This window comes from Microchirus variegatus, assembly GCF_963457635.1.
Source record: "Microchirus variegatus genome assembly, chromosome: 20".
Classification (NCBI taxonomy): Eukaryota; Metazoa; Chordata; class Actinopteri; order Pleuronectiformes; family Soleidae; genus Microchirus; species Microchirus variegatus.
In genome coordinates this window covers 10,069,143-10,094,776 of record NC_139821.1, presented here as the reverse complement: position 1 = coordinate 10,094,776, position 25,634 = coordinate 10,069,143, and the positions used below count along the sequence as shown (strand labels likewise).

Here is a 25,634-nt window from a genome sequence, read left to right as displayed (position 1 = left end):
TACAACTCGAGCGACAAAGCATTTGTACCTTTTCAGGTACAGTCTCGTACTTTGATTTCTTAGTGTGTAGCATCCTATGAACACTTGTACAGGAGCCATAACTTGCATCAGCTCAAATTAGTTTCTCGGCATCAAATTAGAAATAAACCTAAGGCTTATTAACAACACAGGCCACTTAAGTGCTGGTAAATATTGGTGTTTAGGTGGTGGGGCTGACAGTCAGTGGTAGCAGGTGATGTGGGTACAGGTGTATTGCAAGGAAATACTGCACCTCTCTGATTCTGTGCGACCAAAAGCAGTCAAAAGAAATTGACAGATACTCATCTTTTAGAAAACAGACTGAAAACTCCAAAGGTTTTAAGTGAAATTTAACAAGCACAGATAAGAGCCCTTTACAGTGAGAACACATAGCCCTGAGCTATCAAACCCAGCGAGCTACAGTCCGACACACATACACTCAAGTAGCGGGGGGAGAGAGCGAGAGGACAGATGGAGCAGTGTTGTGGCTAGCAGAGTGTGTTAAGTGAGTGTATCTCAGGAGTTATCAGGGCATTCTTGTGTTTCAGCGGAGGGCTTGAGAAACATTCTCAGGCCTTCTGCTCGCCAGAAGAAAAGCACCTTTTCAAGAAGTGTACAGGTGCAAAGATGAACTTTGATTAAGAGGATGTCAAAAGCAAGAAAGGAGGAGTCCTTTGTGTGACAGATGGCAGTTTCACCACCTCTAGGTTTGCCTGGTTTGAGTCCTCTCCGTACAAAAATCAATTCTCGCCTCATCTGTGCAGTTTTGCAGCATTGATCAAGCACAGTAATGAGCGTTAAAGTGGAACAATGACGCTCACACGTCCAGATTGTCTCATCACACATGAAGAGATGTGAGCAGGTACAGGCATAGTGAGGGGTCCCAAGAAACAAAGATGGATTAAGACCTATCTGAGAAGTATTCTTTACCCTAAATAGAGTAAACAAATATTACACATACCTCACCATCCATGCGCTTCCGCTCACAACTTAAGATCAGGGCTTCAAATCCTGACAAAGTAAGTCCACCATGATGCCCTCTACATTAGATGGTGAAAAAGTGTAATCAACAACCAATAAAGCTAAAAACTCTCAGGGGAAGCCAGGGTAATAACTTTAAAAAGAGATGGGGACACAAACAGAGGTTTGTGTCTTAGTGCTTGTTAAGCATGATGTTGGTTTACCAATCCCCCCCCAAGGCTTTCCTCTCCCATCAACGCTGGGCTGAAAGGTCAAGACAACAGCCGTAACACTACGGGACACTTGACATCAGGGTGAGCCACTGTGAAAAGGGGGGGCTAGAGCTCTTACTAAACCTTAAAGGTGCATTATGTAATAAATCTAAAGCAACTGGCCATAAAATCCTGAATGTCACAAAAATGTCACAGAGACTCAGGAATAATGTTCATATAACAAACTGAACTCACCAACAACAACAGTACAGACAAAATATTTGCATAAACAAATATTTTGCAGCGTGCAAATCGCATGTGGCGCCACCTACAGCCGTCTACCAATCTTTGCAGTCAGTAGAGTCTGAGCTGCCGAGCAACCACGGGTTGCCAGTTACGTCAGAAAACGAAACCTAAAAGACCTCGGTATTTTGAATTTGAATGTTGTAACTGTTTTTGGCCACATTCTTACATATGGCACCTATAACTGAGAAAACACTGAGATGAGAACAGCTAAGATGTGGGATCCTGCACTTGACAATTGAAATGTGATCGTGTCGTTTGTCTGATCTAGGAACAGTGGATGGAAATATCTTTTTGATTATAAAGCAGTTTGTGTTTGAAATATTTCAACAGTGCAGGTGTATATTTTTTAAATAATCTGTGTTTGGCATACATGCACTTGATTCCCACTTTATTATGACTTTCTGTATTTGTATCGATGTGTCTTGTAAGTCTATGAGGGCTGGGCATTCAATGTGTGCTGGCATATACTGCATGTGTGTGTGTGCGACTATAACTAATGAAGATGTCCACCCCCTTTGGGATCACCACGGGGTCACTGTCGTCAAGGATACCGCGAGCCCTGTCAGCTGTTATTGACAAACACTTATAGAGAGGAAATAAATGAGGGGCTATTGGTCCACTGGGCCAGTCACCACTGTGGTCAGTTACTGGCTCTTCAAAAGCTCAGCAGGTCGTCTACTCTATGACGGCTATGAAAGGAATTTAGAAAAAGGACATTCTGTTTTCACGACAAAGGAAAGGCACAAGTCCTTAAGGACGACCAATGATGAGGTAAATGAAGAGCGATCTGGTGAAAGCCTACAACTGCACTGTAATTTGGGCTGCGTGCAATGCACTTTTAAATCCAGCTAAAGACTGGAGAAAGACACTGAATTTGCCAAAAGTAACTGACCTATTAAAGGAGGAAATAAACCAACTACTAAAAAAAGTATCAATGTTTAAAACCTAGCTGACCCAGAGTCATGAAATAAGCCCAGACTTTATTAGATTCACGACCTGGGGACGCGGTTTGCCCTGATCCTGATGCAGTCAGTTCCATAGCAGCTCATTTGTATTCCCACTTAATGTGCGATATGCTGGCATTCTTTAGCGCAGAGAGATGATCGGATGACACTCGGGGCAGGAGAGCAGTGTCGGGCTGCTTGCCCATTTTCAAGCTTAATGTGGTTTGAACAAGCAGCTGAAAGCAAGACAGTGAGAAAGCAAAAAGAAAGAAAGACGAGGCATGCAGCTGTCAGTAAGTGCCAGGGCAGTTATTCTGTCAGGGTATTAGATTTATTCCACCTGCCTCCAACTGCCTGATTAATATCACTTTGCTTTGGTCTCGTGTTGGTGTGTCAAAGTGTGAGTGTTGTTTGCCTCTTCATTACCTAAAGCAGTGTAGGTGTGAATTACCAGGTGTTTGCATTTGTCTAATCTTTAACTTAAAAGAACAAAGTCTGCTTCTGTAGTGGGGGGAAAAAAAATCAACTTAACTCAAATTCTTTGTGCATGACCTTGCAGCATGAACTCACAAAAGCCTTGCAATTAATGTCCTCATTATAGAAAACACAATTCTGGATGTAAAACTATAAACTAAAGTTTGGAAAAACTTCACAAAGCAAAGGAATGCAACATTTGTGAGACATATTGCCTCTATATGTTCACCAGCCTCCCTTTGTGCACCTACAAAGGGCCGAAAATCCTCAACTTCTTCAAAGAAAGCGGCCTATATATGGGCTCCAAGAGGCACATTTATGAGTGTGCACATGTTTGCACTGTTTGCATGTGCATTTCTGGTTGCCTCTCTGCAACAACAGAGCAGCTCACTTGTAAGGGAGCCCTGCTAATTGCACTTTTTTTATTACCCAAACCGACAACTTGCACATAATTCATTATTCACCCAAATGACACAAAAGTAGCACAACCGGATCCTGCACAGAGCCTACAGCAAACACTCGCTCAACATACCGTCAACAGCACAACCGAGACCTGCCCTCTGTGTCTGTTCAAGAGAAAACTCCACATTGACTCTGCAGTTAAATGACACACCGCCGTGATGACTAAACACCACCGAGTGAGATCTGCCAATTTCACATATTTTATCCTTTTTTTTGCGTGTACTAACACATGTAACTGACATTTTTTTTTAAAAAGTGAGAAAATTTGAACTTTACCTGAGACGGATATGGTCATTGGGGCTTCCAGGGGCCTGTCATTGTCCAAGTCCCTGCTCAGCCTCAGATCCCCAGTGTCCTCATTCAAAAGTAGCAGGCGGAGCTCATTTCCAGACTCAAACTTGTAGCGCAGTTTATCCGACACATCCGGATCATGAGCTGGGACCCTTCCTATTACTCCTGATGGAAAACTGTTGGACTTGTTGGTGACATAGTTGTTGAAAATGATCTCAAAGTTCTGCAGCACAGGAACATTGTCGTTCATGTCTACCAGGCGTATGTGAACTGTGGCCCTGCTCACTAGTGGTGCAGAGGTGGCCTGGACCACGATGACGTACTCTGTTTTGGTCTCATAATCCAAATCTGTGAGTGCAGTGAGGTCACCGTTAAAAATGTCCAGTTGAAAAACTTCGGGGATGTTGCCCTCTACGATCTGATACATGATCTGAGCGTTGGTGCCCTCGTCGGGGTCGACTGCAGTGATACGGGCCACGACGGAACCGACCGGGCTGTTCTCCTCCACGTCAATAAAAAGCTCATCCTCCTTAAACACCGGAGCGTTATCGTTTATGTCCTGCACGACGATATGAATGGAAACGGACGCTTTCAGTGGTGGAACTCCTTTATCCACAGCGAAAGCCTTGAGATTATACACTGCCACGTTCTCCCGGTCCAGTTTGCGTTGAGTTCTGATGATACCAGAGTAAGTCTCGATGAAAAAATCCCCATCTCCATCATCGCCGTCCTTAAATGTATAGCTCAACCTGCCGTTTGAACCAGAGTCTCTGTCTGACGCTGAGATCTGGAGAACACTGGTGAAGATAGGTGCGTCTTCAAATACACTCCCCTGGTACATGTGTCTGAGGAACTGAGGAGCGTTATCATTAGCATCCCGGATGATAATCTCCACATAGGTGGTGTCAGATTTTTGTGGGATGCCGTTGTCTCTCGCAATGATAGCTATTGTGTAGGAAGCCTGGTCTTCATAATCTATCACCATTTGTGTTGTGATGGCACCTGTATCTGGGTCGATTTTAAACTGCGGAACATTGTCTTCCATCACATACGTGATGCGAGCATTTTCCCCCGTGTCCTCATCTGTGGCACTGATCACTGCCACATGGAAGCCCACCGCCTCTCCTTCACTGACTATCACCTGATAGTTGGCACTCTGAAAGACGGGCCGATGCGTGTTGGCGTCCGTGACGTTGATGAACACCTGTGTGGTGTCATAGCGCGTTCCATCACTGGCTGTGACCGTCAGGACATACTGCCGCTCCTGTTTGTAGTCCAAGGGAAGAGCCAAGGTGATGAGACCGCCGCCGCTCTGGCTCGTTATGGCGAAGCGGTTCCTGGTGTTGCCGCTGGAGATCTGATAGGTGACGACGCTGTTCACGTCCCTGTCCACCGCCGTTACCGTCAACACGCTGGTGCCCACGACGGCATCTTCGTTAATTTTCAGGGCGTAGACCTTCTCTGTGAACGTGGGCACGTTGTCGTTCACATCGAGCACCGTGATGCTCACGCTGGCGGACGAGGACATCACAGGTATCCCGTGATCTCTTGCCTCCACGCCGAATGTGTAGAAGTCAGTGGTCTCTCTGTCCAGCTCACTGCTCACAGTAACCCAGCCTGTGCTGTTGTTGATGGTGAATGGAAAACCAGGCCCTGTGTCAGTGAGCCGATATTCCAAAAGAGCGTTTTCTCCCGAATCACCATCGATGGCTTGGATGTGGATCACAGAGTAACCGATGGCCACGTTTTCCAGCACAGTGGCTTGGAAAGGCGTGCTAACAAACATGGGGGCATTGTCGTTAACATCAATCACTTGCACCACCACCATCCCGGTGCCGTTTATCAGTGGGGGCCTGCCATTATCCTGAGCCTTAATTCGCAAGTTATACTCCCGAATCATCTCATAGTCCAGAGGATTGATGACGTCGATCACACCAGTGGGAGAGTGAATGTAGAACTGTCCTTTAACATTTCCGCTGATTATGCCGTAATGGACTTTGGCATTGTTCCCCTCATCTTTATCTGTGGCCTCCACCTGTATGATTTTAGTGTTGACCGCCACATTCTCTGGGACCTGGACCACGTACCTCTTCTCACTGAACTGTGGGTAGTTATCATTCTCGTCCTCCACTGAGATGTGCACCGTGGCGGTGGCACTGCGTGGACCTGGGTCTTTGCCCTGGTCATTAGCCTCAACAATCAGATGGTACTGGGCTCGGGTCTCTCTGTCGGGCCTCTCTCTGATCCTCACGAGGCCGTTGCGGGGGTCAATTTCAAACACAGAGTTCACGCCTTCGCTGTTGACAATTTTATAAATCATATTGGCATTGGAGGGGGCATCGCCATCAGTCGCCCGGATCGTCATCACCTCAAAACCCACTTCTACGTTCTCCCGGATGGCGACACGGTAGTCGTTTTGCTCAAACACAGGAGTGTGATCGTTCGTGTCACTCACAGTGACAGTTAGATAAGAAGTGGCTGATCTTTTAGGGGCGCCGTTGTCTGACACGGTGACTTTAAAAACATGGGTGTCTTTGACTTCTCTGTCTAATGCCTGCATGGTTGTTATGCTCCCTGTCTGGGAATCGATGTCGAAAAAGTCACTGGACCTGCTGTCAAACAAGGCGTCCATGCTGTACTCCAGCCTCCCAGCCTCTCCATCATCCGGGTCAGTGGCTTTCAGGGTGATAACGCGCGTGCCCGCCGGTTCATTCTCGGGCACGGACACCTGATAGTTGGGGAGCTGGAACTGGGGCGCCGCGTTCGCCTGTCGCTTCCCCCTCGGGTTCGATCTGACGGACGTGTTCTGCACGGTTTGCGGTGAGGATCCACGTTGCGTCGGCACCAGCGTCACGCTCAGCTGCACAGAGAGCCGCTCGCCCGAGGAGCTGCGCAGCGTGCACTGCAAGTTAACTTTAGGCTTTTCGGTGTCCTCAAGACACAAGTCACTGGCCAGGAACAAATCCCCGCGTCTGAACACTGCAGCAAAGTCTTTCGCGGCACATCCAGTGTCCAAAAAAGCAGTGTTCCGCGTAAACGCGGGCAACAGTTGTGTTACATTCAACAGCAATTGACCTGCGGGTAAGCAGGAAGTTGTCTTCAGTTTAGAAAGGTGATGAATGTGAATGTCTGGCTCACCTGGTACGTTCCTCCACTTGTATTTAATAAAACAGTCCTGGCCGTGGATAAACACGTTAAAGTGTGTCAGGATAACATCCCCAGAGGTGGAGGAACCTGTTCGGAAATAAACAGGCGCAGGGTTCCTCGGTGTGTGCGCGCACTGAACTTCTCGGGACAGCCGGATGATTCCATCCTGTGTCCCCACTCGGAGAAGGTTCTGGGTGGATCTGTGGGACAAAGTCCTGTCTAATGTATAAGTCCATCCAGGTCCCAGTGACAGGTTTGCCAAAAGTGTCCCAGGCTGTGAGGTCTCAGAAAGGTGCATCTCCAAACATCCAGCACCAAGCGGCGCGCTGAGCAGGACACAGAGCCAGATCCAACACAACGGTGATTCCATTTCTTTCAAACCTGCCAAATCCCACTCAACTTGACCAAAACACCTGCACGGACGCACTAACTCTCCCTCTCCCAACACCGCGCTTTACTTTTATCCCTCATTGTGAAGTTTTCAGCGTGGAAAAAGACGCTTGGTATCCATAGTCTCACTGTATCCAGAGCGCACGGCGGCTGCGTTAAAACCACACTGAGTTTAAAATGAGTACAAAATGGCTCCGTGGATCTCCTCCGCCTCCTCCTCCTCCTCCTCGGTTGCTTATTACCATAAACCTGCTGTGTTCCCCCCTCGGGACGCTTTCACGACAGGGACGGGGGTGTGCGGGGGTGAGGGGGTCTTCTTTATTCTTTTTCTCATGGAGATTTAGGAAGTGGCCCAGTGCGCACAAGTGCATTGTCATTACAATGCAGAGAGTTAGGAAACATTCAGATGCCTGTTTTGACTGACCCTATGTCCCCAACCTCTAGTGTATGTGGATTAAAACACAGTTTAAAAGTCATTAAAAGTAGTTGAAGTCAGACATCAACTTTTACATTCTTGGAAAATGAGGATTTACATCAGAAGCATGACTGTTAAAAAAGATGTAAATATGTTTTCAGTGGGAATTTGACTGTTAAAGTTTTAGTTATTAGTTATTTTGTTTTGTGTTCATAGTGAGCTCTCTCCATTACATATCCATTATTTACATACATATAAACGTTGATACACCTGTTTATACTGTCATTTCTCCTATTATAATACTGTATTTATAGTTTATTTGTAATTGCTGTACATTTTCAATGGCTGCTCTTACTTCTTTTCATTCTCCTTATCAACAGGACATTTCCATTTTACTTTTACCCCTTTACTTGTTATCTTAAGTTTGCTTCTTTGTGCAGTTTTTAACAATAAAGTTACAATAAAATATCACTGCAAGTGCACGTGACGTATAAACCTCTCCATCTTTGAATAAATATGGCTTCATTTCTGAAGTTATAAAACATCAGACTGGAATGTGTAAGATGAACTTTCAATTTTCCAGTACATTTCCTCCATTTGTCACTTTGGATCCGTCATTTTATTTAATAATTATGTATGGGCAATTTCTTTTTTACGGTTACTACACTCTTAGAAATAAGGGTTCCAAAAGGGCTGAGATTCTACATGGAACCATTTGCGAAAAAACCTTTTACAAAGAAAGGGTTTTTCAAGGGTTCTTGGTAACACTAATAAGAACCATTTTGATCCAGAGGACCCTTTAAAACCAGTTTCCTGAATAAAGGGTTTTAAGGGGGTTCTTGGTGGAACCATCCAAGTGCCAATAAGGGTTCTCCTATGAGGACAAGCTGAAGAACCTTATACGGTTCAACTAAGCACTTTTATTTCTAAGAGTGCAGAGCCTCTATGTTCTGTTTTCACATTTGTTGAATTTTCTCAATAAAAACATTAAATTAACAAATGGCCTTCAGAGAAACAAAAAAAAAAGTGATTCCTTGTGTGATAACAAACACTATATCATGTCAAACTGTGTTAGATTTGCTGCTTTTGTCAGTGATTCATTAAAATGTTGTATGTGTAAAACAATACTGACTAGAAAATGACAGGTTCACCCTGAAGATGAATCTTGTGTAATAGCGCCCCCTTGTGGATCAACAACCTGCAACCTACACTCACTGTGCACTTCATAAGGAACAACAGCCTCCCCTCCACTGTCAAACTACCGTTTCTTCTTTTTATGCCATGGTTTCAACAAGATGTTTCCAAACTGTCCTGTCAGTGTCAACTTGATGCGTCACATCAGCTCCACACACACACAGGCTTCTGCTGAGTCACAGGTTTTCTACTGGATTCAGAGAGAGGACAACGAGGGGTCTCTGTTCACCTCATGAGACCAGTTTGATAAGACGACTGAAAACCATGATCATAAAGAACGTGAAACTACAACTCCTTTAAACCATCAGCACTGGCCCGGACTGTTGTCACAAGGCAGGTTTGATGATTGATTCACGATGTTGATGCCAAACTCTTCACTCATCAAATCCAGATACATCAGGCTGTGTTCGCCAATCATCTGTCCAGTTTGATGAGGCTCGCAGGAGTTAAAAACCAGACACGATGGTCTGCTTCATCTCTCCATCCACCTTGAGGAGGTTTGGTGTGTTTTCTGCTCACCACAGGTCAAGTCAGATCACATCACAGACAAAATAAGTAGATATTCACGTCAATAAAAGGTTTATTCACTCATTACTCGTAAATGTCCTATTTACAATTTACACAACAATGATAAACGCGATAAGAACAGAGAAGGCACTTTGATTTTAAAAAGAAAAATCATGTATTACAACACGCACACTCAATCATAAATTAAATCATTGTTTTTCCTTATTTAGAAGAACTAAAAACTGTGTTAAAATCTTTGGCTGCTGTCATCTAACACATCAGCTAATACTGATCACCAACGTATCGCTTACATTAAATAGTAAACGTGGAGTTTAACTGTCACTATAGATGTAATAATACATGTTCCGTACATGCCGAGGATTGTGGTTAAGGCAGGATGGGATTAGAAGGGAAGGGAGTTTTAATCTTACTTCCAACATTTCAATCTGCTTCATTTAGAGATTCGTCTGAATCTGTAAAACAGTGTCATAGTCATGTCACGTATCTGGGGATCCACATGTTGCCTTATCCCAGCAACATAAACCTCAGTTTGTGGACTATTTTCAAGCAACATGAACATTTTATATCCAACTTTTATCAATCATAGAAACCAACTGGGAAGAAAGACCATCATTATTTCTTAAATAGTAGTTATTTTTAGTAGTAGTAGTAGTACATTTTTACAGCACTGAGATTGTTTTCCTTAAATAGACGGATCAGATCAGCTTCCGTGATTCCGTGTTATCCGAGTTAACAAAAATAACTACACCTTATTTTATATTATATTATATTATATATATATATACACACATACCTGTATATATATACACATATGTATATTTTGAGCAGCAGAACATCATTCTGAGGAGTATCAGACAAAGACAGAGAAGAAAAGCACAGAGATATAGGACAGGATGGAAGCTATGTTGTAGAATGAGGTTTGAGATTCATCATATGTACAGTGTATTAGCTCCCTTTCCCACACAATCACTGGATCACCAGTAGAGAACACACACACGCTGGGTGCAGGAGCAGCGTGCGACACTTTCAGTATATGTGCCTAAGGAGCAATGGGTGCCTTGCTCAGTGGTACCCCAGCCCTTGGCGCTTCCTGCGAATTGAACTGTGACCTTCTGGTTACAAGCCCAATTCCTTTCCTTTTGGCCATTATCAAGGGTCATTTGGATTATTATTATTGTGATCAGTGCAAAACATGATGTTGTACATTTTTATGGACCCCAATAAGATCATAACCTTAGCCCATGTGTCATCAACACTGCAGAAGTGTTAAAGCGGAGCTTTTAAAACCAGAATCAACCACCCGATATGGCCCACAGGAAGCGACTCTTTTCACATGAAGAGTGTTGCTCTACCTGGAGACTATGAATGCCACCGTGTTTGGACTGTGAGGTTACCTCAGCTGGACGGTTCTGGGGTCAGTTGCTCCTTCTGCTGTGCCGCTGCCATCAACTGCGCTCTGCCCCGCTGGATTGTGAATTCACTCGGCCCCAGCTGTATGATCTTCCCACTGCCCAGACACTCGTCTCCTTTATAGAGCACAGCAAACTGTGGAAGAAATTAAACAACGAGGGAAAAAAAAGACTGATGAGCACTTTTAGTCCAACAGAAGGATAAAGGAACTGTACATGAAGGCTGTTTTCTGTAGCACATGTGTGTTAGCGGTTACCTGTCCAGGTGTCAGAGCTCTGATTGGCTGTGTGAGGGAGATCCACAGAGAGCCGTCCATGTTCAGAGTGACTGTGCAGGGAGCTGGGATAAAATATATCATATAAATAGTGAGTTTCTTTTTAGTTTAAGATTAAATATGTGACATTTCTACATTAAAATATATCTCGCTTCCAATTCTCCTTAAATCCATAAAAATCTATGTATTACAGTTCTATCTTGGTCACCTTTTAATGATCTTATCCACTTTCCTGTCTCCATTATAGCGGAATGACCATGGCGTACAACATATACACACTTGACTCTCCTGTGTATTAAACAGAGCGAGCTGGAGGACTTCTGCTTACATCTGAGTCTACTGTAAAGCACATATGACAACAGATGACAACAGCACTCACTGAGCGGCATCTGGTGGATAAAACGGAAGTGACAATCCATCATCTGAGTCTTGACGAGTTCAGGAGGAGGATCCACTGTGAGCCAGTGGAAGCGGTCGGTGCGCATCGTGTCCCGAAACAGAGATGAATGATTCGTTGTCGGAGCCTGAAGTTAACATGAAAAGCAGGAGAGCTAATAGTGTTTAATTGACGATCGTAAAATAAAACTTTAAAAAGAGGAATATTAATGAAAATCAGTTTCTCACCACAAACACATCTCCTGTTGTAATATCTTTATCCACAACAAACCAGGGCTCTCTTTGCCCACCTATCCTCGCCCTCTGGCCCAGCGTCAGAGTGAACCAGCCTGAATGGACGCGTGGGACACGGAAGCCATATTAGTTTTAACACAGATTCAGACGAGGATACAGTAGACTTTGAAGCATAAAAGGGGAATTTTAGCTTTACTTTGCTGGAGTAGATACACTCTGTCAGTTGCACACATCAACAAACAATACCTTTGTGTTTTCCCTTTATTGTCCCGTCCTCAATGGAGAGAAAGTTCCCTGGTTTAGGCTCTAGATACTGAAAACACAATATTCTTTACATGCAGCTGTTTAAAAGTTAGAGCTAAAGCAGATCAGATGTTAGAATTTTAAATGTCCTCACCTCCAAAATGAAATTTTCAAAATTTCTCTCACCAATGAAGCAAATACCCATACTCTGAGAAAAACATCAATACATTCGCATTAGTTACAAGTTGCAATTGCTGTGCTTGTTTCTAAATAATACATCATATGTAGCATGTCATGTTGTAACATAAACTTATATTTAAATGTTTGTTGAGCATGTACCTCTTTCTTTTTCAGAACATGGTGAAACCCAGCTTGAGTGGCAATCTTTTTCACAAAGTCCTTGGTGAGGCCAGCAAGCGGGAACATGGTTTGCCGCAAGGCATCCTGGGAAATTTGACTGAGGAAAAAAGTTTGGTCTTTAAGGAGGTCTGCTCCTTTGAACATCCTCACCGCTGAAACAAGGGGGACAGGAACAAGATTGTCAATACTGGTGGAGGGTCACACATCAGTTCAAATTTACTGACAAGTCAAGGGTCAAACATTTACGATTTCTGATCTCAAATCGATCTCTGAAGAGTGTGGTAGATGACACTGTGTGGGTCTGCTGGAAAACCTCCTCATCTTCCTGTGATGTCCTGGCGTAGTGGCCTGTTGCCATGGCATCAGCACCTAAGTCAACAGCAGTGAGACCCACATTAAAATCTTTTTCGACAAGACGTTTGTATTCTATGTGACACAACATGCGGGAAATCAGTTTAATTCAATCCTAATCTGCCCAGGATTAAAACAAATCAGGTAAACAAATGTTAGACAGCAGAGAATCGCCGTGATGACAACATACCCAGAGTGTTGATGGCATACTTGTGGAAATGGTTAAATTTTATGTGCTTGTTGCATAATATATCTGGGTTTGGTGTCCTGCCCTTTTCATACTCCTTCAACAGATAACTGCAAACGGAAAAGACACATGCATGAGAGCAAAACTAATAACAAAAACAATAACACAAGGTTGATTGAGGTTCTGAGCAGGGCCTATACCTGAACACTTCATGCCAGTACTCTTTAACATAAGACACTTGATGGAAGGGGATGTCCAAGATCTGACACACTCTGTATGCGTCCTCACAGTCCTTCTCTGTAGTGCACACCCCGCTCTCATCCAGAGAGTCCCAGTTCTTCATGAACACCCCTGTTACACTAAAACCTGTGCACAGACAAGACAGAGAAAACATGTTAAAACAAATCAACATTATGTCTGTTTGCTAGAACAATTTTATTTTGTCTTTACCAGTCTGACTTTACATTTGTTGATAGTCTCTTTTGTAAGAGAGTCAGGTCAATCGTTAATTGTCATGTCTTTCCTGTATGAGTATATTAGCACATTTTGCACTTAAATACAAATATGTTAGACTTATACTTGTGAATATATCTGGCTTTTTTCTTCTTTTATTCTCATGGATCTGTCCCTATATCTGTTAACCTTTTATGGCTTAGCCTCTTTAAAGGGGATGATCAACTGTAATGACACTGAGGATAGTGCGTTGTTGGTTTTCTGCGTGTATTTGTCAGCATTTCTCACCTCTTCTCTTCAGTAATAATGCCGCAACAGAGCTGTCCACGCCGCCAGACATGGCGCACACGACGTGCCTCGCAAAACCCATGTTCAACTGTTTTTACACGCGTGACAAAGTAAAAATGTATTAGCTAAGTATCCAACATTGACTGAGGAGGCGCCATGTTTTTTGTCCGTTTCGTAACAACGTCCCCGTAGAAACACAACTCAAAGCGGAACCGGATGCTGACTGAGAAGGGGACGAAAATGTTGTAACACTGTACACATTACGGAGCCCTTGCTTGGTTCTTTTAGTAAAAGAAAAGCCCGAGCAAGTTAAAAGGTCAGTAGGAAATAAACTGAACATACTAAACACATGTTTTTTCGTCAGTTAAGGGGCATTTTGTATTGTTGTAGAATCAGGCTTTGTAATAAATTGACCATAACTCGAATTGCTTAGGACGAGTCACGTTTACCCTCAACAAAGACCAACTCTTGACCAAATCATTAAAGCTAAATATATATATATATATATATATATATATATATATATATATATATATATATATATATATATATATATATATATATATATATATATATATATAACATAACTATTTATTCACAATATCCTTATAGTTTATGCATATGGAAAATGTAACACGCTCTTCAGTTGTCATAAACCAACACAATGTGCCTGAGCTAAAAACTTTAAATGTTTTCATAGTTGTTTGGTTATTAGCTCAAGTTACAACTTGGATGAAGAATATATCATTATTTGTGACAAATGTATGAACATAGTTTTTCCCACTACTGTATGTAACCCTTATTGTAACAACATTTGAGCTAAATTTCTGGCTTAAAATGCAAAGATTTTCCTGATATGATGCGTTTCTGGCACAGATCATGGGTGAAGCGACCGCAGGTGCCGTCACTTTGGATCTGCTGAGAGAAGCAAGGGAGACGGTGAGGTGCAGCCCTCTGGGTGTCATCAACACTCCCATGATTCCCTGGTGCCAGACCACACTGCCTCTCAATGTCAATTGCACCATCCACATCAAACTGGAAAACATGCAGACGACTGGTTGGAGGAAACCACCTATGTTTTCTTTTCTCAGAAATGTCTTTTTAATTCCTGAACGGATTGGTGATGTATTGGTTTTTGATTGACAGGTTCCTTTAAGATCAGAGGAGTGGCCAATCAGTTTGCCAGAAGACCAAAAGGAGGTCATTTTGTCACCATGTCTGCTGGGAATTATGGGAAGTCGTTTGCATATGCGTCAAAACACTACGGGTCAAAGGGCAAAGTGGTGATGCCTGAAACTGCCCCGATGTCCAGATCCATCCTCATACAGGTCAGAAGTCATCTGCTGACTGACCGATATACAGAAACAAGCCTTGACCATTGGGATTAAACAGGAAGAATCACATATTAATTCTTTGTTTATATAAACTAAATACAATCCATCTTCTACCACTGTATCCTCCACATGAGGGTCACAGGGCATTCTATCAGATGTGTTTCTTTTCAGCCATGAAAAAGACATTTATTTATGTTCTCAGAGTTTTGGGGTGGAGGTGGAGAGAGTTCCCACTACCAGTCTGATGAATGTCGTGAAGCGATGCGTTCAGGAGGAAAACATGACTTTCTTGCACTCGTATGATGACCTGGATTTAATAGCAGGACATGCCAGGTACAAGAATAGTCTTGAAGCATTAGATAATAGAAATAAAGTTTGTCAAGAGGTCAATACACCTGTCCATCATTGTGTATGATGGACACATATATGACAAGTTTTGAAAAACTAATTTCATTTTGGTCCAAAAGATAACAGTGGTTAAATGTCAGATCACAACTAACCCTTTATCTGTTTAAACCTTTTTGTTTAGTCTTGGGTTGGAGGTGCTGGAGGTGAACTGTGAGCCTGATGTGGTGGTGGTGTGTTGTGGTGGAGGAGGGCTGCTGGCCGGTGTAGCTGCGGCCATCAAACTGTCCGGCTGCAGCAAGACCAGGATCTACGGTGTAGAACCAGAAGGAGGTAAAAACTCACATTCGTTATCATTTGTCAAATCAGTGCAGCAACATACTCTGGGTTTATTTTAAATGTTTGTGTTCAATCTCAGCTTGCACCATGTACAAGAGCTTCATTGAGAAGAAACCTGTTGGCATGGAAACGAAGAGCATCGCCTCAGGTCTGGCTCCACCTTTTGCAGGTATTTGTTTTGTTCAGTGGAACTCCCTTCTTTTCTCTGGTTCAACTGTAAGGTACAGTCACTGAACATTTATCTTACATCTCAACTTATTAATTTCTCCTTGGCATGAAGCTTTGCTCATACTGAGAAAATATTTATATTGCATTATAAAGTAATTGCAATTTACTAAGTAAAAACGAAAAAGAGAACAGTTTAACATAAATGTCTCCACATTTATCATCATATTCTGCCAAACATTTAATAAAAAATAGGAGTGTTCAGATTCTTAGTAGTTGAAAAACATTGCATTATCACCAAAAACCATGTTGTAGCTAATGTTGTACCTTTGGATCACAGGCAGGCTGCCCTACGAGTTGTGCCAGCGATATGTGGAGGCGATTGTCCTGGTGAATGATGACGAGATCAAAGCGGCGGTGTCCTCTCTCTACAGGGCGGGACTCGTGGTGGAGCCATCAGGCTCCGCTGCCTTTGCTGCGATTGTCAACAACAAGATACCCGATCTGGAGGGGAAGAGCGTTGTGTGCATCCTCAGTGGAGGAAACGTTGGGAAGGACGAGCTCGCCAACTTCCCAGATTGACGAACATCTTGGGTTTTATGTGATTAATTTGAGTTTTTAAGTCAAATCTGTTCCAACATGTTGCTACTTGGAAGAGAGGACTTATTGTGAATTTATCAATAGCAATTGAAGCGACACAATATCCTGTAAAGAACTGCAATCGGTTTTAATAAACTACCTTTTCTTTTATTTTGATGAATACAAATGTTTTCCACCCCAATACACTTCTGTAATAATGTTCAGTTTTAGTTTTATGACAACCAATACATTATATATTCTTTTCTTCTTCGGTTGACTGAATCTGACTGAAATTTAGCCTGACTGAGGTCATTTTGTCAGTGCTGTAAATGTGGAAGTATTTTTTTAATCCTCTAGAAACCTTGATGATAATTGGCCTGTAGTACTTTCTATCTATTCTATCTATTTTAGGCATATGTTCAGGAAATGTTAGAGACCATCTCAACCGTCACTGAGAACTGAGAGGCAATTACATCTGCTGAACTCAGTATAATGCTAAAAATGTGTTGGAATTACACAAACAAACTGTGTACTTTTCCTTGTGCATTAGAGTGATCTTGATATAGAGAAGCAGGAATCATGAAGACGTATGAAAAAACTTAAAATTTAACTCCAAATAAAACTTGTATAGAGCCCATATTTTAAGTGTCCACTGAATTCAAAATGAAATAATATTTATAGGCTTGACATAATTATTGGAATTACAAAAGTTCAGTAAGACACATAATGTTCTGGTCCTACTTATAGCTACATGACGTCTTTAGTGGCCATTCTGCAAACAACTGCATCGAGTAGAGTCCCACACTTTTCTTCCTGGGGTGTGATTTTATACAGCTGAAATGAAAAAAAAAAAAAAAAAAATTAAAAAATGCATCTGAAATGTATCCAAAAATGACCAAACAGCAAACAATTAGTTACACAAATACATTAGGGTCAATTACTAGACAGAGGGAAATCTAACACAGATTTACTACCTTTATCAATAATGTCTTACCTAATAAGAACCTATGCAGAGAAAAACATACACACGGATATGAGTATTAACTGAAATGCTTTGTAAAGGGTTACATGAATTAAAGCCATGATAATGAACCTTCTTGATCTTTGCAGGGTCCGACAGTGAGGAAACATCTTCCACAGGAACCTGAAGTCCATCCACCTTGGCTGCGATGTCTTGCGGGAGCTGCGTCTCGTTTTTGTCATGAACCACAACGACCATTACAGAGTCGTCGGCATCTGAGATCCCAAACCTCTTGAAAGCCTCCGAGATCTGTACAATCGCAAGCATATAAAAAAATTAACAACGATGATTTTTGACGGTTAAATCATTGGTTAGATTACCGCACAGGACTATGGGCAACAGCTCTTGGACCAGAGACTCTCAAACTTGAAACGGTTGCAAAGAGAAGCAAAACAAGCTGCAAGAGACAAAACCATGTATACTCAACAAAAATATAAACGCACAAACTTGAAATGGTGAACAAAAATAGAATGTCATGACATTTGCTCAGATTGTTGATGCATTTGTTTATGGAATGATTTGTTTTGCTCAAACCCAGTAGTCCAGTGTCACTTGGCCACTCCTGTTGACTACAATCTCAGATTGAATATTTCAACTCACGAGAGTCATGGAGCATGGCAGAGTGGTGGTCAATATACGTGACCAGTACACAGACACTCCTTATGGTCTGGTCATTAAAGGGCACACCAAAATGTGGACTTTTGTCACTTGTCAATATGCCACAGATGTCACAAATCATGAGGGAGCGTAAGTGCTGGGTTGAACGTTACAGCTGTGGCAACACAACTGAATGTGCATCATTCCACGATCATTCCAGGCCACGATCGACAATCTGGTGATGTCCATGCATCGCCAGTGTACCGCTCTGTGTGAGGCTAATGGTGGACACACACAAGTTATTGAAGTTTGTGAACTCATCATCGACCCCCATTGTGTTCTTCCTGCCATTACTCCAGGACTTTTGTTTTGAAATTGATCCTAATGCTCGCAAATTATTTACTTTATTGATAAAGTTGTACAGTTATTTTTGGATAGTTACTCTGTACTACTACTAAGATTTTCTTTGTGCGTTTATATTTTTGTTGAGTGTATGTAATGACACAAATGCAACACAATTACAGACAGAGAAGGTACATTGATCTGATTCTCCTCAAAATAAAGTAAGACTATAAAGTAAGAAGTATTTTCTAATACTGGACCAAAGAACAAAGTTGGTAAAAAAGTGGTAGAAATTATTGCTTACTGCCTTTAATAATATAGGTGAAAGTGAACTTATATACAACAATATAAAAAATAGGGTTGTATAATTTCTGGGGATTACAAAAGCATTATAACTAGACTAGTTTGTGAACTTGCCTTGTTAGTAGGCGACAGGTTGAAAATAATCTCTGAGTAGAGACTTCTTGTCTTCATTGTCCCGGTTTTCTGGGAGTGAACAGCTTTGTTGGCAGCGACCATCACTTGAAAGGGATCCACCAGCTGAAAATAAACGAGGCACATATTTTAAACATACAACCTGCAAGTGGAAAATAACTGTTGATAAAAATGGTGTAATAATACAACATCTTACCATCGTAGGGTTTATCAAAGCCCCGTTTATTTTACCCTCCACAGCACTTAGTCTCAACTCTGCTGCATTTTTCACCTCCTTGAAAAGCGTCTGAGTGACTCTTTGGTCGGGGAAAAGCTCCAGTGTCTGCGTTCGATGCATAATTTAAAAAAACGTGTGATAAAAATGTGATATATTACGGTAAACCTGGAGAGATTACCGCCTTTCACGTGTGTTTGTGCTCAGTGGGAACCATAACACAGTAACACCGCTCATGACGTTTCCTCTTTGGAAAGAAAACCTATTGGAAAAGAAAAAGACATTTTTAAACGTTGTAAATTATATGAATAATCACATGGATAGTTGTTGCCATTACTACTTAATGAAATGATTATGTTAAACACGTTCGCTCACCCTTGGAACTAATGCTTACACAATCGTTTTGTACCGGACGCATTTGAGACGCGCACCGCCCAGCTGTCAACAATCTAAACTCTTCCGTTCTATATATAAAAAAAAGCCAAAAACAGCAGATACTTAGATCACTCTCTCTAAACTGACACTGCACTGAATTTAATCGGTTTGTATCGTCGATGTGCGGTTTGCACCTCATTTTAATTGTTAGCTTTTGGACTATATTCACTTTTACATCGACTCTGCTCATCAGAGATGGAGACATTTGAAGGCTACATCTTCACTGCGCTGTGCAGCATCAACTTTTTAGCCTCGTGTCTGTTGTTCTCCAGAGTCACTCGAGAGCAGAGGGAACCTTACATGGACGAGATTTTCCATGTCCCGCAAGCTCAGAAATACTGCCAAGGAAAATTCAACGAGGTAAACAAAACTGGTTGTGCAGCGGCTCAGTCATTGTGTAACGGATTAAGGTTAGCTAACAGCAGAGCCTTTGTCATCTATCATTGTGTGGCAGCTTACAGAGCTCCTAATCTCCATAAATAGAATGACATTAATGTCTGTTTACGTGGCTAAACGTACTGTAGTTTACATGCAGTTTACTTTGATCAAGCTTTTTAATCTTTAAATATCTTTACAAACTCAAATTAACATTTAAAGCCTTACATTTCTCAGATTCATAACACATTTGTGCTAATATTGTTCTCCAAAAAAGAAGAAATAAACTGCCCAAACATCTGTCCGATATCCAAACCAGCGATTGACAATCCCTAAAATGTACTACTTTGACATACAAGACAAGTTAATGTTATAATATACACAGTTATATCATATATCAATTTTGGTGTTGCTGGTTCACACAACATAGAGTGTGATGCACATTTAAACAGATGATCTAGGAAGCAGTTTATTCTAGTCACTCTAACAGGATGAATGATGGACATGTATTATTACTTTGATTTGACAACTTATTTTCATGTGTAATAATTGGCGTACCGCTCCTTTAACATGTTGCCAATTCTTGTCTCAGTGGGACCCAATGATCACTACTCTCCCAGGTCTTTACCTCATCTCTGTTGGAGTCATCAAGCCCGTGGCGTGGCTCGCTGACCTCACAGGTGAGGTGGCATGCTCCGCGGCCATGCTGCGATTCATCAACCTGCTCTTCAACTGTGGAAACTTCTACCTGATCTATCTGCTCATCTGTAAGCTGCACCTCAGAGAGAAGGTAAAACCAGAGTCTGGTCATCCTTGCATCAGTGATTTTGTGTGCCGCTTTTGTTTTCTGACGCCAGCGTCTTTTTTATTTTCTCTACCAGACACGAACGTCCTCACGCCGACTCCTATCAGCGCTGTCTCTGTCCACATTCCCTGTGCTGTATTTCTTCAACTTCCTCTACTACACCGACGCCGGATCTACTTTCTTCATCCTCTTTACATATCTCATGACTCTCTATGGCTGCCACAAGGCCTCGGCTGTCCTGGGTGTGTGCTCCGTGCTCTTCCGCCAGACTAACATCATCTGGGTGGCCTTCTGTGCAGGCACATTGGTGGCCGCCAAAATGGATGAAGCCTGGAAGGTGGAGCACACGAAAAAGAGGGATGAGAAATCTCCACCGTCTCAAGTTCCTCTGTCATTCAGCGGAGTCAAGAAAATAACACTGTTCGCGCTGGAGTTCATCACCTCCCCTGGTCACGTGAAGGCAGTGCTACTGGTGACTTGGCCTTATGCAGTGGTTGGCGTTGGTTTCCTTGCGTTTGTGCTGCTGAACGATGGAATCGTGGTGGGTGACAGGACGAGTCACGAGGCGTGCCTAAACTTCCCTCAACTCTTCTACTTCTTCTGCTTCGCCCTCTTCTTCTCCGGCCCTGTCTCACTCTGTTACCACCGCGTCCTCCGCTTCCTGCACGCTCTGAAAAAGCAGCCTTTGCTGTTCCTCTTGGTCACTGGCGTCTGTTTGCTCTTGGTGTGGAAGTTCACTATCATTCACAAATATCTCCTGGCAGACAACCGCCATTTTCCTTTCTATGTGTGGAAAAATATTTACCAGAGGCACAAGCTGATTCCCTTCCTCCTCGTCCCAGTGTACATGTTTGCTGGCTGGAATTTCCTCGATTCCTTCAAGTCACGCTCGCTCTTCTGGACTTTGGCTTTCCTGGTGTGTCTCCTGGCAGCCACGGTCCCCCAGAAGCTTCTGGAGTTCAGGTACTTTATTGTTCCCTACCTGATGTACCGCCTGCACATGCCTCTGCCTTCACTTCCCAGACTCATCGCAGAGTTTGTTCTCTACATTGTGCTCAATGCCGCCACTATTTACATTTTCCTCACCAAGACTTTCCTCTGGCCGGACAGCACAGCCGCACAGAGGTTCATGTGGTGAAAACAAGAGGCAAGTGAAGGAGTGTCAGATCGATCATAGGCTACTGGACTTTAGGGATTTCCCCAGAGCTACGACTAAATATTATATTTTTTAAAAATGGACATAGTCTTCCAATTTTCTGCCGGAGGCCAACTGCTGATGACACAAACAACTCTGTCTGTCCATGGGCAAATGATCCCAACTTCTCACTTCATGTAAATCATTTTCCTGAGGAGCTAATGTTCTCAATCACTCAAGTCAGGCCTTCTTATAAATTATGTTCCCATTTAGCGGAAAATAGACACTCATCAGTCAAGACAGATGAGTGGACACCAGTGTTATTGACAGCTGGGAAAATAGCGGCTTCCTGCAGGTGACTGGTACATTTCTGGTTGCAAAAACTGTTCTGGCTCTGGTCCAATCCAAAACCTTAAGGCTTCACAATGGCATTTCAAACTGGAAGACTACTTTCACTTCTGTTTATACAATCTATGGCTATGACGGAAGCACTTAAATAAACATTTTTTTTAAAAAGAATGAAAGTTTTCAGCTTAGATGATAAAATTGAAGTGTATTAATTGGTTCTGCACTGAATTTACAAAGTAAAGTCTAATGTTCTTAAATGTAAATTCACCTGGATGGTACTTTGTGACAGGGTTTATGTTTTTGCAACCAACAAGACCAGGTGTACTTTTCTTATGGCAAACACTTTTTTACTGTAAATGTGAATCAATCTGTGAATAGATCATATGAAATAACATGTAAATATGATTCAAGAGACCAAAAAAAAAATGTTTTCTTGCCAGTGAAGAACACAGACAACTTTATGGATTAATTATGAAAGCAGTTCTAGTTTTTATTGACAATATTTTTCCAGTTTGACATTGATTTGTAATCTGCAAAGCCATGAGAATCAGAAATGTGTTACTGTAAATGTCTGTCTGTGTTTTTTTTGTATATGGTTTAATCTTTGTGATGTCATCTTGAAGTCTGTATGTTTCTGTCCGATTTCTCAAGTGGACATTTCCAGCTACGTTTTGAGAATTTCCGGGTTTAGGGAGGGGGAAATCATGTCATGTTTTCTTCATTAATCAGTGGAATAATTCATCATTTCTGATCTTTTTATTCTTGAGTCTTGTAAATGTGTCTGTGTTTGATTTGCCTGTTCTGTTCTACACAATCCATGTGCTTCCATCTGTATACTGTGTCCCCTATACTTTGAATAAAATGATTCATGAAAGTCTCTGTTTTTTTTAAAACGTTATACTATATATAACAAATGTAGACTACCCTGTCATACTTTTTTTTAAAAATCTGTCCAAAAACGTGTTTAACCCTTTAAGATACGCACCAAGAGAAAAGCAAAAGCATTTTTTATTATTTTCTTTTCTTATGATAACAATAATGTGAAATTAGACCCTACAGCATTTCAGATCGAGGCCTCTACCAAACGGTTGAGACGTCTGTTCATAATAAACCTGGTTTGCATAATTCATAAAGTACAACATTCAGTCACATTAAGTGTTAGTGAGTTCAGCTTGATGCATTTTTCAATGAGATACAGTGACTTAAAGTGTGGTCGACCAAATGGTTGAGTAGTACCTTAAAGGGTTAAAACTAAGGCAGAACACAAACTGAATTCAACTTTTTATACCCAACATTTGAGCCGGCTTCTCTGAGAAATAAGAAACATTGAACCACTAAAACAAATGTTTCTGTTATAGTGATAATAAAGTAAAGTCAAGGTCATTTAGTCAAGAAATAATAATGTGCTTTACTATTTTTTCTGGGGGGTTTTCATAGATAACAATAATAATTATATTTTAGCTTTAAAAATATAATTTCAGTTAATGAGCTTTAATGTACTGATGTATTAAAGGTGCCATATGTAAGAATGTGGCAAAAAACGGTTACTACACTCAAATTCCAAATACTGAGGTCTTTTGGGTTTTTGTTTTCTGACGTAACTGGCAACCCGTGGTTGCTCTGCAGCTGAGACTCTACTGACTGCAATGATCGGTAGACGGCGGTAGGAGGCGCCACATGCCAAAACATGATTTCAAAACATAAACATGATTTGCAGTCCACAAAATATTTTTTTTATGCAAATATTGTGGCTGTACTGTTGTTGTTGGTGAGTTCAGTTTGTTATATGAACATTATTCCTGAGTCTCTGTGACATATTAGGAGGATTTTATGGTCAGTTGCTTTAGATTTATTACATAATGCACCTTTAACCATTACATAAACATACACATTTAGATTTTTGGCAGCTGTGGCTTTGGGTGGTGGTCTAATAAATCTGTTTAGCACTATGTAAGTATACATGCATTTACACATGGAGTAAAAAAACAACAACATGTATTCAAAAATAGAAATATTAGATTTGATTATTGAGCTTTTTAACAGTTGACATGGCCGTCCATGTCGTGAGTCAGACACTAGATGGAGCTGTAAAACAAAGCATGATGAAGCCGCGATGAGAACACGAAGCTGGAGATGAAAAATCAAGCAGGATATTAATCCATTTCTGTGCTTTTCACCTGATGCTTTTACAACAAAGTGACATGTCTGAGCATGAGTGTGACACTGGTGCAGTAATAATAAAAAACAAGTGATTCACTGAAATACTTTAAAACTGTCTTCATTACATTTGAAGAGTGAAAGAAAACCATCTGACCCATATCATGCAGATTCTAATTATGTCAAGCAGTGTGGGGCCCGTTCACAGAGGGGACTTTAATAAAAAAATCAAACTGAGGTGATTATACAAGTGTTGATTACACTGTTCAGCCTCTGCAAAAGGAGAATCACTGCGTTTAAGAGACTTTAACTGGCAACTACTGACACGTACACACAGAACAGTGAACACCCAGACATCCTCCACCCAGTGTCCAAAATAAAGTGCTCCAACATTAGAGAAATAATCCACAGAGGATGATGAGCACACACTGTGTTCACTGTGTTGTGGCATTTTAAATAAATCAGACGCAGAGGGTGGCGCAGCATCATCTGCTAATTTGTTGTAGCTGACTACTTTGTTTGTTGGATGTTGCTGAAAATCTGATTCATCTTACATTACAATATTATAAAAAGAGTTGAGGGAAATTTAACAATAATAAAATGATATTGTCCATCAGAACAGTGCATCATATTCTCCCCGCTTATTAAATCTGCCGGCTGGAGGAGGAAATATGCTGCGTGTAATTTCTAAAACCACTGCGACCGTTTTTCATTTGCCATTTTGCCTCCTCTGCTGCTCGTGCAGGATCCTGTGAGACGATGGAGAGATTGGAATACATTTTTTTTTTTCTTCGGTCAGGATTATCTACAGGTTCCTATAAATAACACCGTTACTGCTAGTAAGCGGTAGTTTAATAAAGATCCAGTATCAACTGATGAACAGTCATACTAAATAAATCTGAATGATTAAATGTGTGTGTACGTACGTGGAGCACACACTCCTGGGCTGTACCAAAACAACTCTTTTGGAGGAAGTATACAAATATGTTTACATATGGAGCAGCCCTAAAAATGGGCAGTAAGGAAACAAGTGAAAGCCAAAGTTCCACACATTTGTCCGGAGAAACAATAAAGAATTAAATCATAGCATTAAAAATATTAAGATATATTACAAAACAATGACTGGCATTGGGTTTCATTAAGATCTGACAAAAAAAAAAACCTCATTTATTTTTACTTCAGTAAATAGTGTATTTAGGGGATTCCATGCAGCCCATCATGTAATATCAAGTTATGTGTTATTTCTATATGTTTTTTAGATGAATATATTCATTTTGCATGACAAGACTAGTGGAAAAGTGAATAAGCCATTATATTGGTGTATTTGTAAATGCATCGTTTTGTTTTGACAGCATTAATATGTTAAATCCATGAAATAGAAAGACAAAATACACATGGAGGTGAATTAGAGGCTATTTTTTGTTATGTTTCAGCAAAATGTGATTTTTTTTTTCTAGGCAAAACAAGCTCT

General features: G+C 41.5%; 5 protein-coding genes across 5 annotated transcripts in view; 2 read left to right on the top strand and 3 right to left on the bottom strand.

Moving 5' to 3' along the window:
• celsr1a (cadherin EGF LAG seven-pass G-type receptor 1a) overlaps positions 1–7,184 on the bottom strand; it is a gene marked incomplete at both ends in the record, with an annotated part of 95,381 nt that extends 88,197 nt beyond the window's left edge. The window contains one exon of the mRNA XM_083907259.1: positions 3,653–7,184. Coding sequence (XP_083763385.1) covers positions 3,653–7,184 — 3,532 coding nt within the window. The remainder of the gene's footprint in view (positions 1–3,652) is intronic.
• A 3,552-nt stretch (positions 7,185–10,736) lies between these two features.
• On the bottom strand, positions 10,737–13,619 carry trmu (tRNA 5-methylaminomethyl-2-thiouridylate methyltransferase; the record flags this gene model as incomplete). The annotated part of the gene is made up of 11 exons (XM_083907265.1): positions 10,737–10,886; positions 11,008–11,090; positions 11,405–11,549; positions 11,650–11,750; positions 11,902–11,968; positions 12,053–12,106; positions 12,238–12,410; positions 12,505–12,627; positions 12,800–12,906; positions 12,997–13,162; positions 13,538–13,619. 11 exons carry the CDS (start codon positions 13,617–13,619, stop codon positions 10,737–10,739), a joined length of 1,251 nt encoding a protein of 416 aa, XP_083763391.1.
• Positions 13,620–13,770: 151 nt separating this feature from the next.
• LOC310941979 (L-threonine dehydratase catabolic TdcB-like) lies at positions 13,771–16,302 on the top strand (the record flags this gene model as incomplete). Its single annotated transcript, XM_083907246.1, has 7 exons — positions 13,771–13,853; positions 14,414–14,594; positions 14,684–14,865; positions 15,074–15,204; positions 15,401–15,549; positions 15,635–15,724; positions 16,061–16,302. The coding sequence occupies exons 2-7, from the start codon at positions 14,417–14,419 to the stop codon at positions 16,300–16,302; spliced, it is 972 nt and encodes a 323-aa protein (XP_083763372.1). The 5' UTR covers positions 13,771–13,853; positions 14,414–14,416.
• A 197-nt stretch (positions 16,303–16,499) lies between these two features.
• tprkb (Tp53rk binding protein) lies at positions 16,500–19,102 on the bottom strand. The gene is made up of 4 exons (XM_083906579.1): positions 18,891–19,102; positions 18,677–18,799; positions 17,393–17,569; positions 16,500–17,133 (listed from the first exon to the last, which is right to left on the bottom strand). Exons 1-4 carry the CDS (start codon positions 19,029–19,031, stop codon positions 17,047–17,049), a joined length of 528 nt encoding a protein of 175 aa, XP_083762705.1. The 5' UTR covers positions 19,032–19,102; the 3' UTR covers positions 16,500–17,046.
• A 436-nt stretch (positions 19,103–19,538) lies between these two features.
• On the top strand, positions 19,539–21,730 carry alg10 (ALG10 alpha-1,2-mannosyltransferase; the record flags this gene model as incomplete). Its single annotated transcript, XM_083907270.1, has 3 exons — positions 19,539–19,703; positions 20,311–20,508; positions 20,600–21,730. 3 exons carry the CDS (start codon positions 19,539–19,541, stop codon positions 21,659–21,661), a joined length of 1,425 nt encoding a protein of 474 aa, XP_083763396.1. The 3' UTR covers positions 21,662–21,730.
• Positions 21,731–25,634: the final 3,904 nt, after the last annotated feature.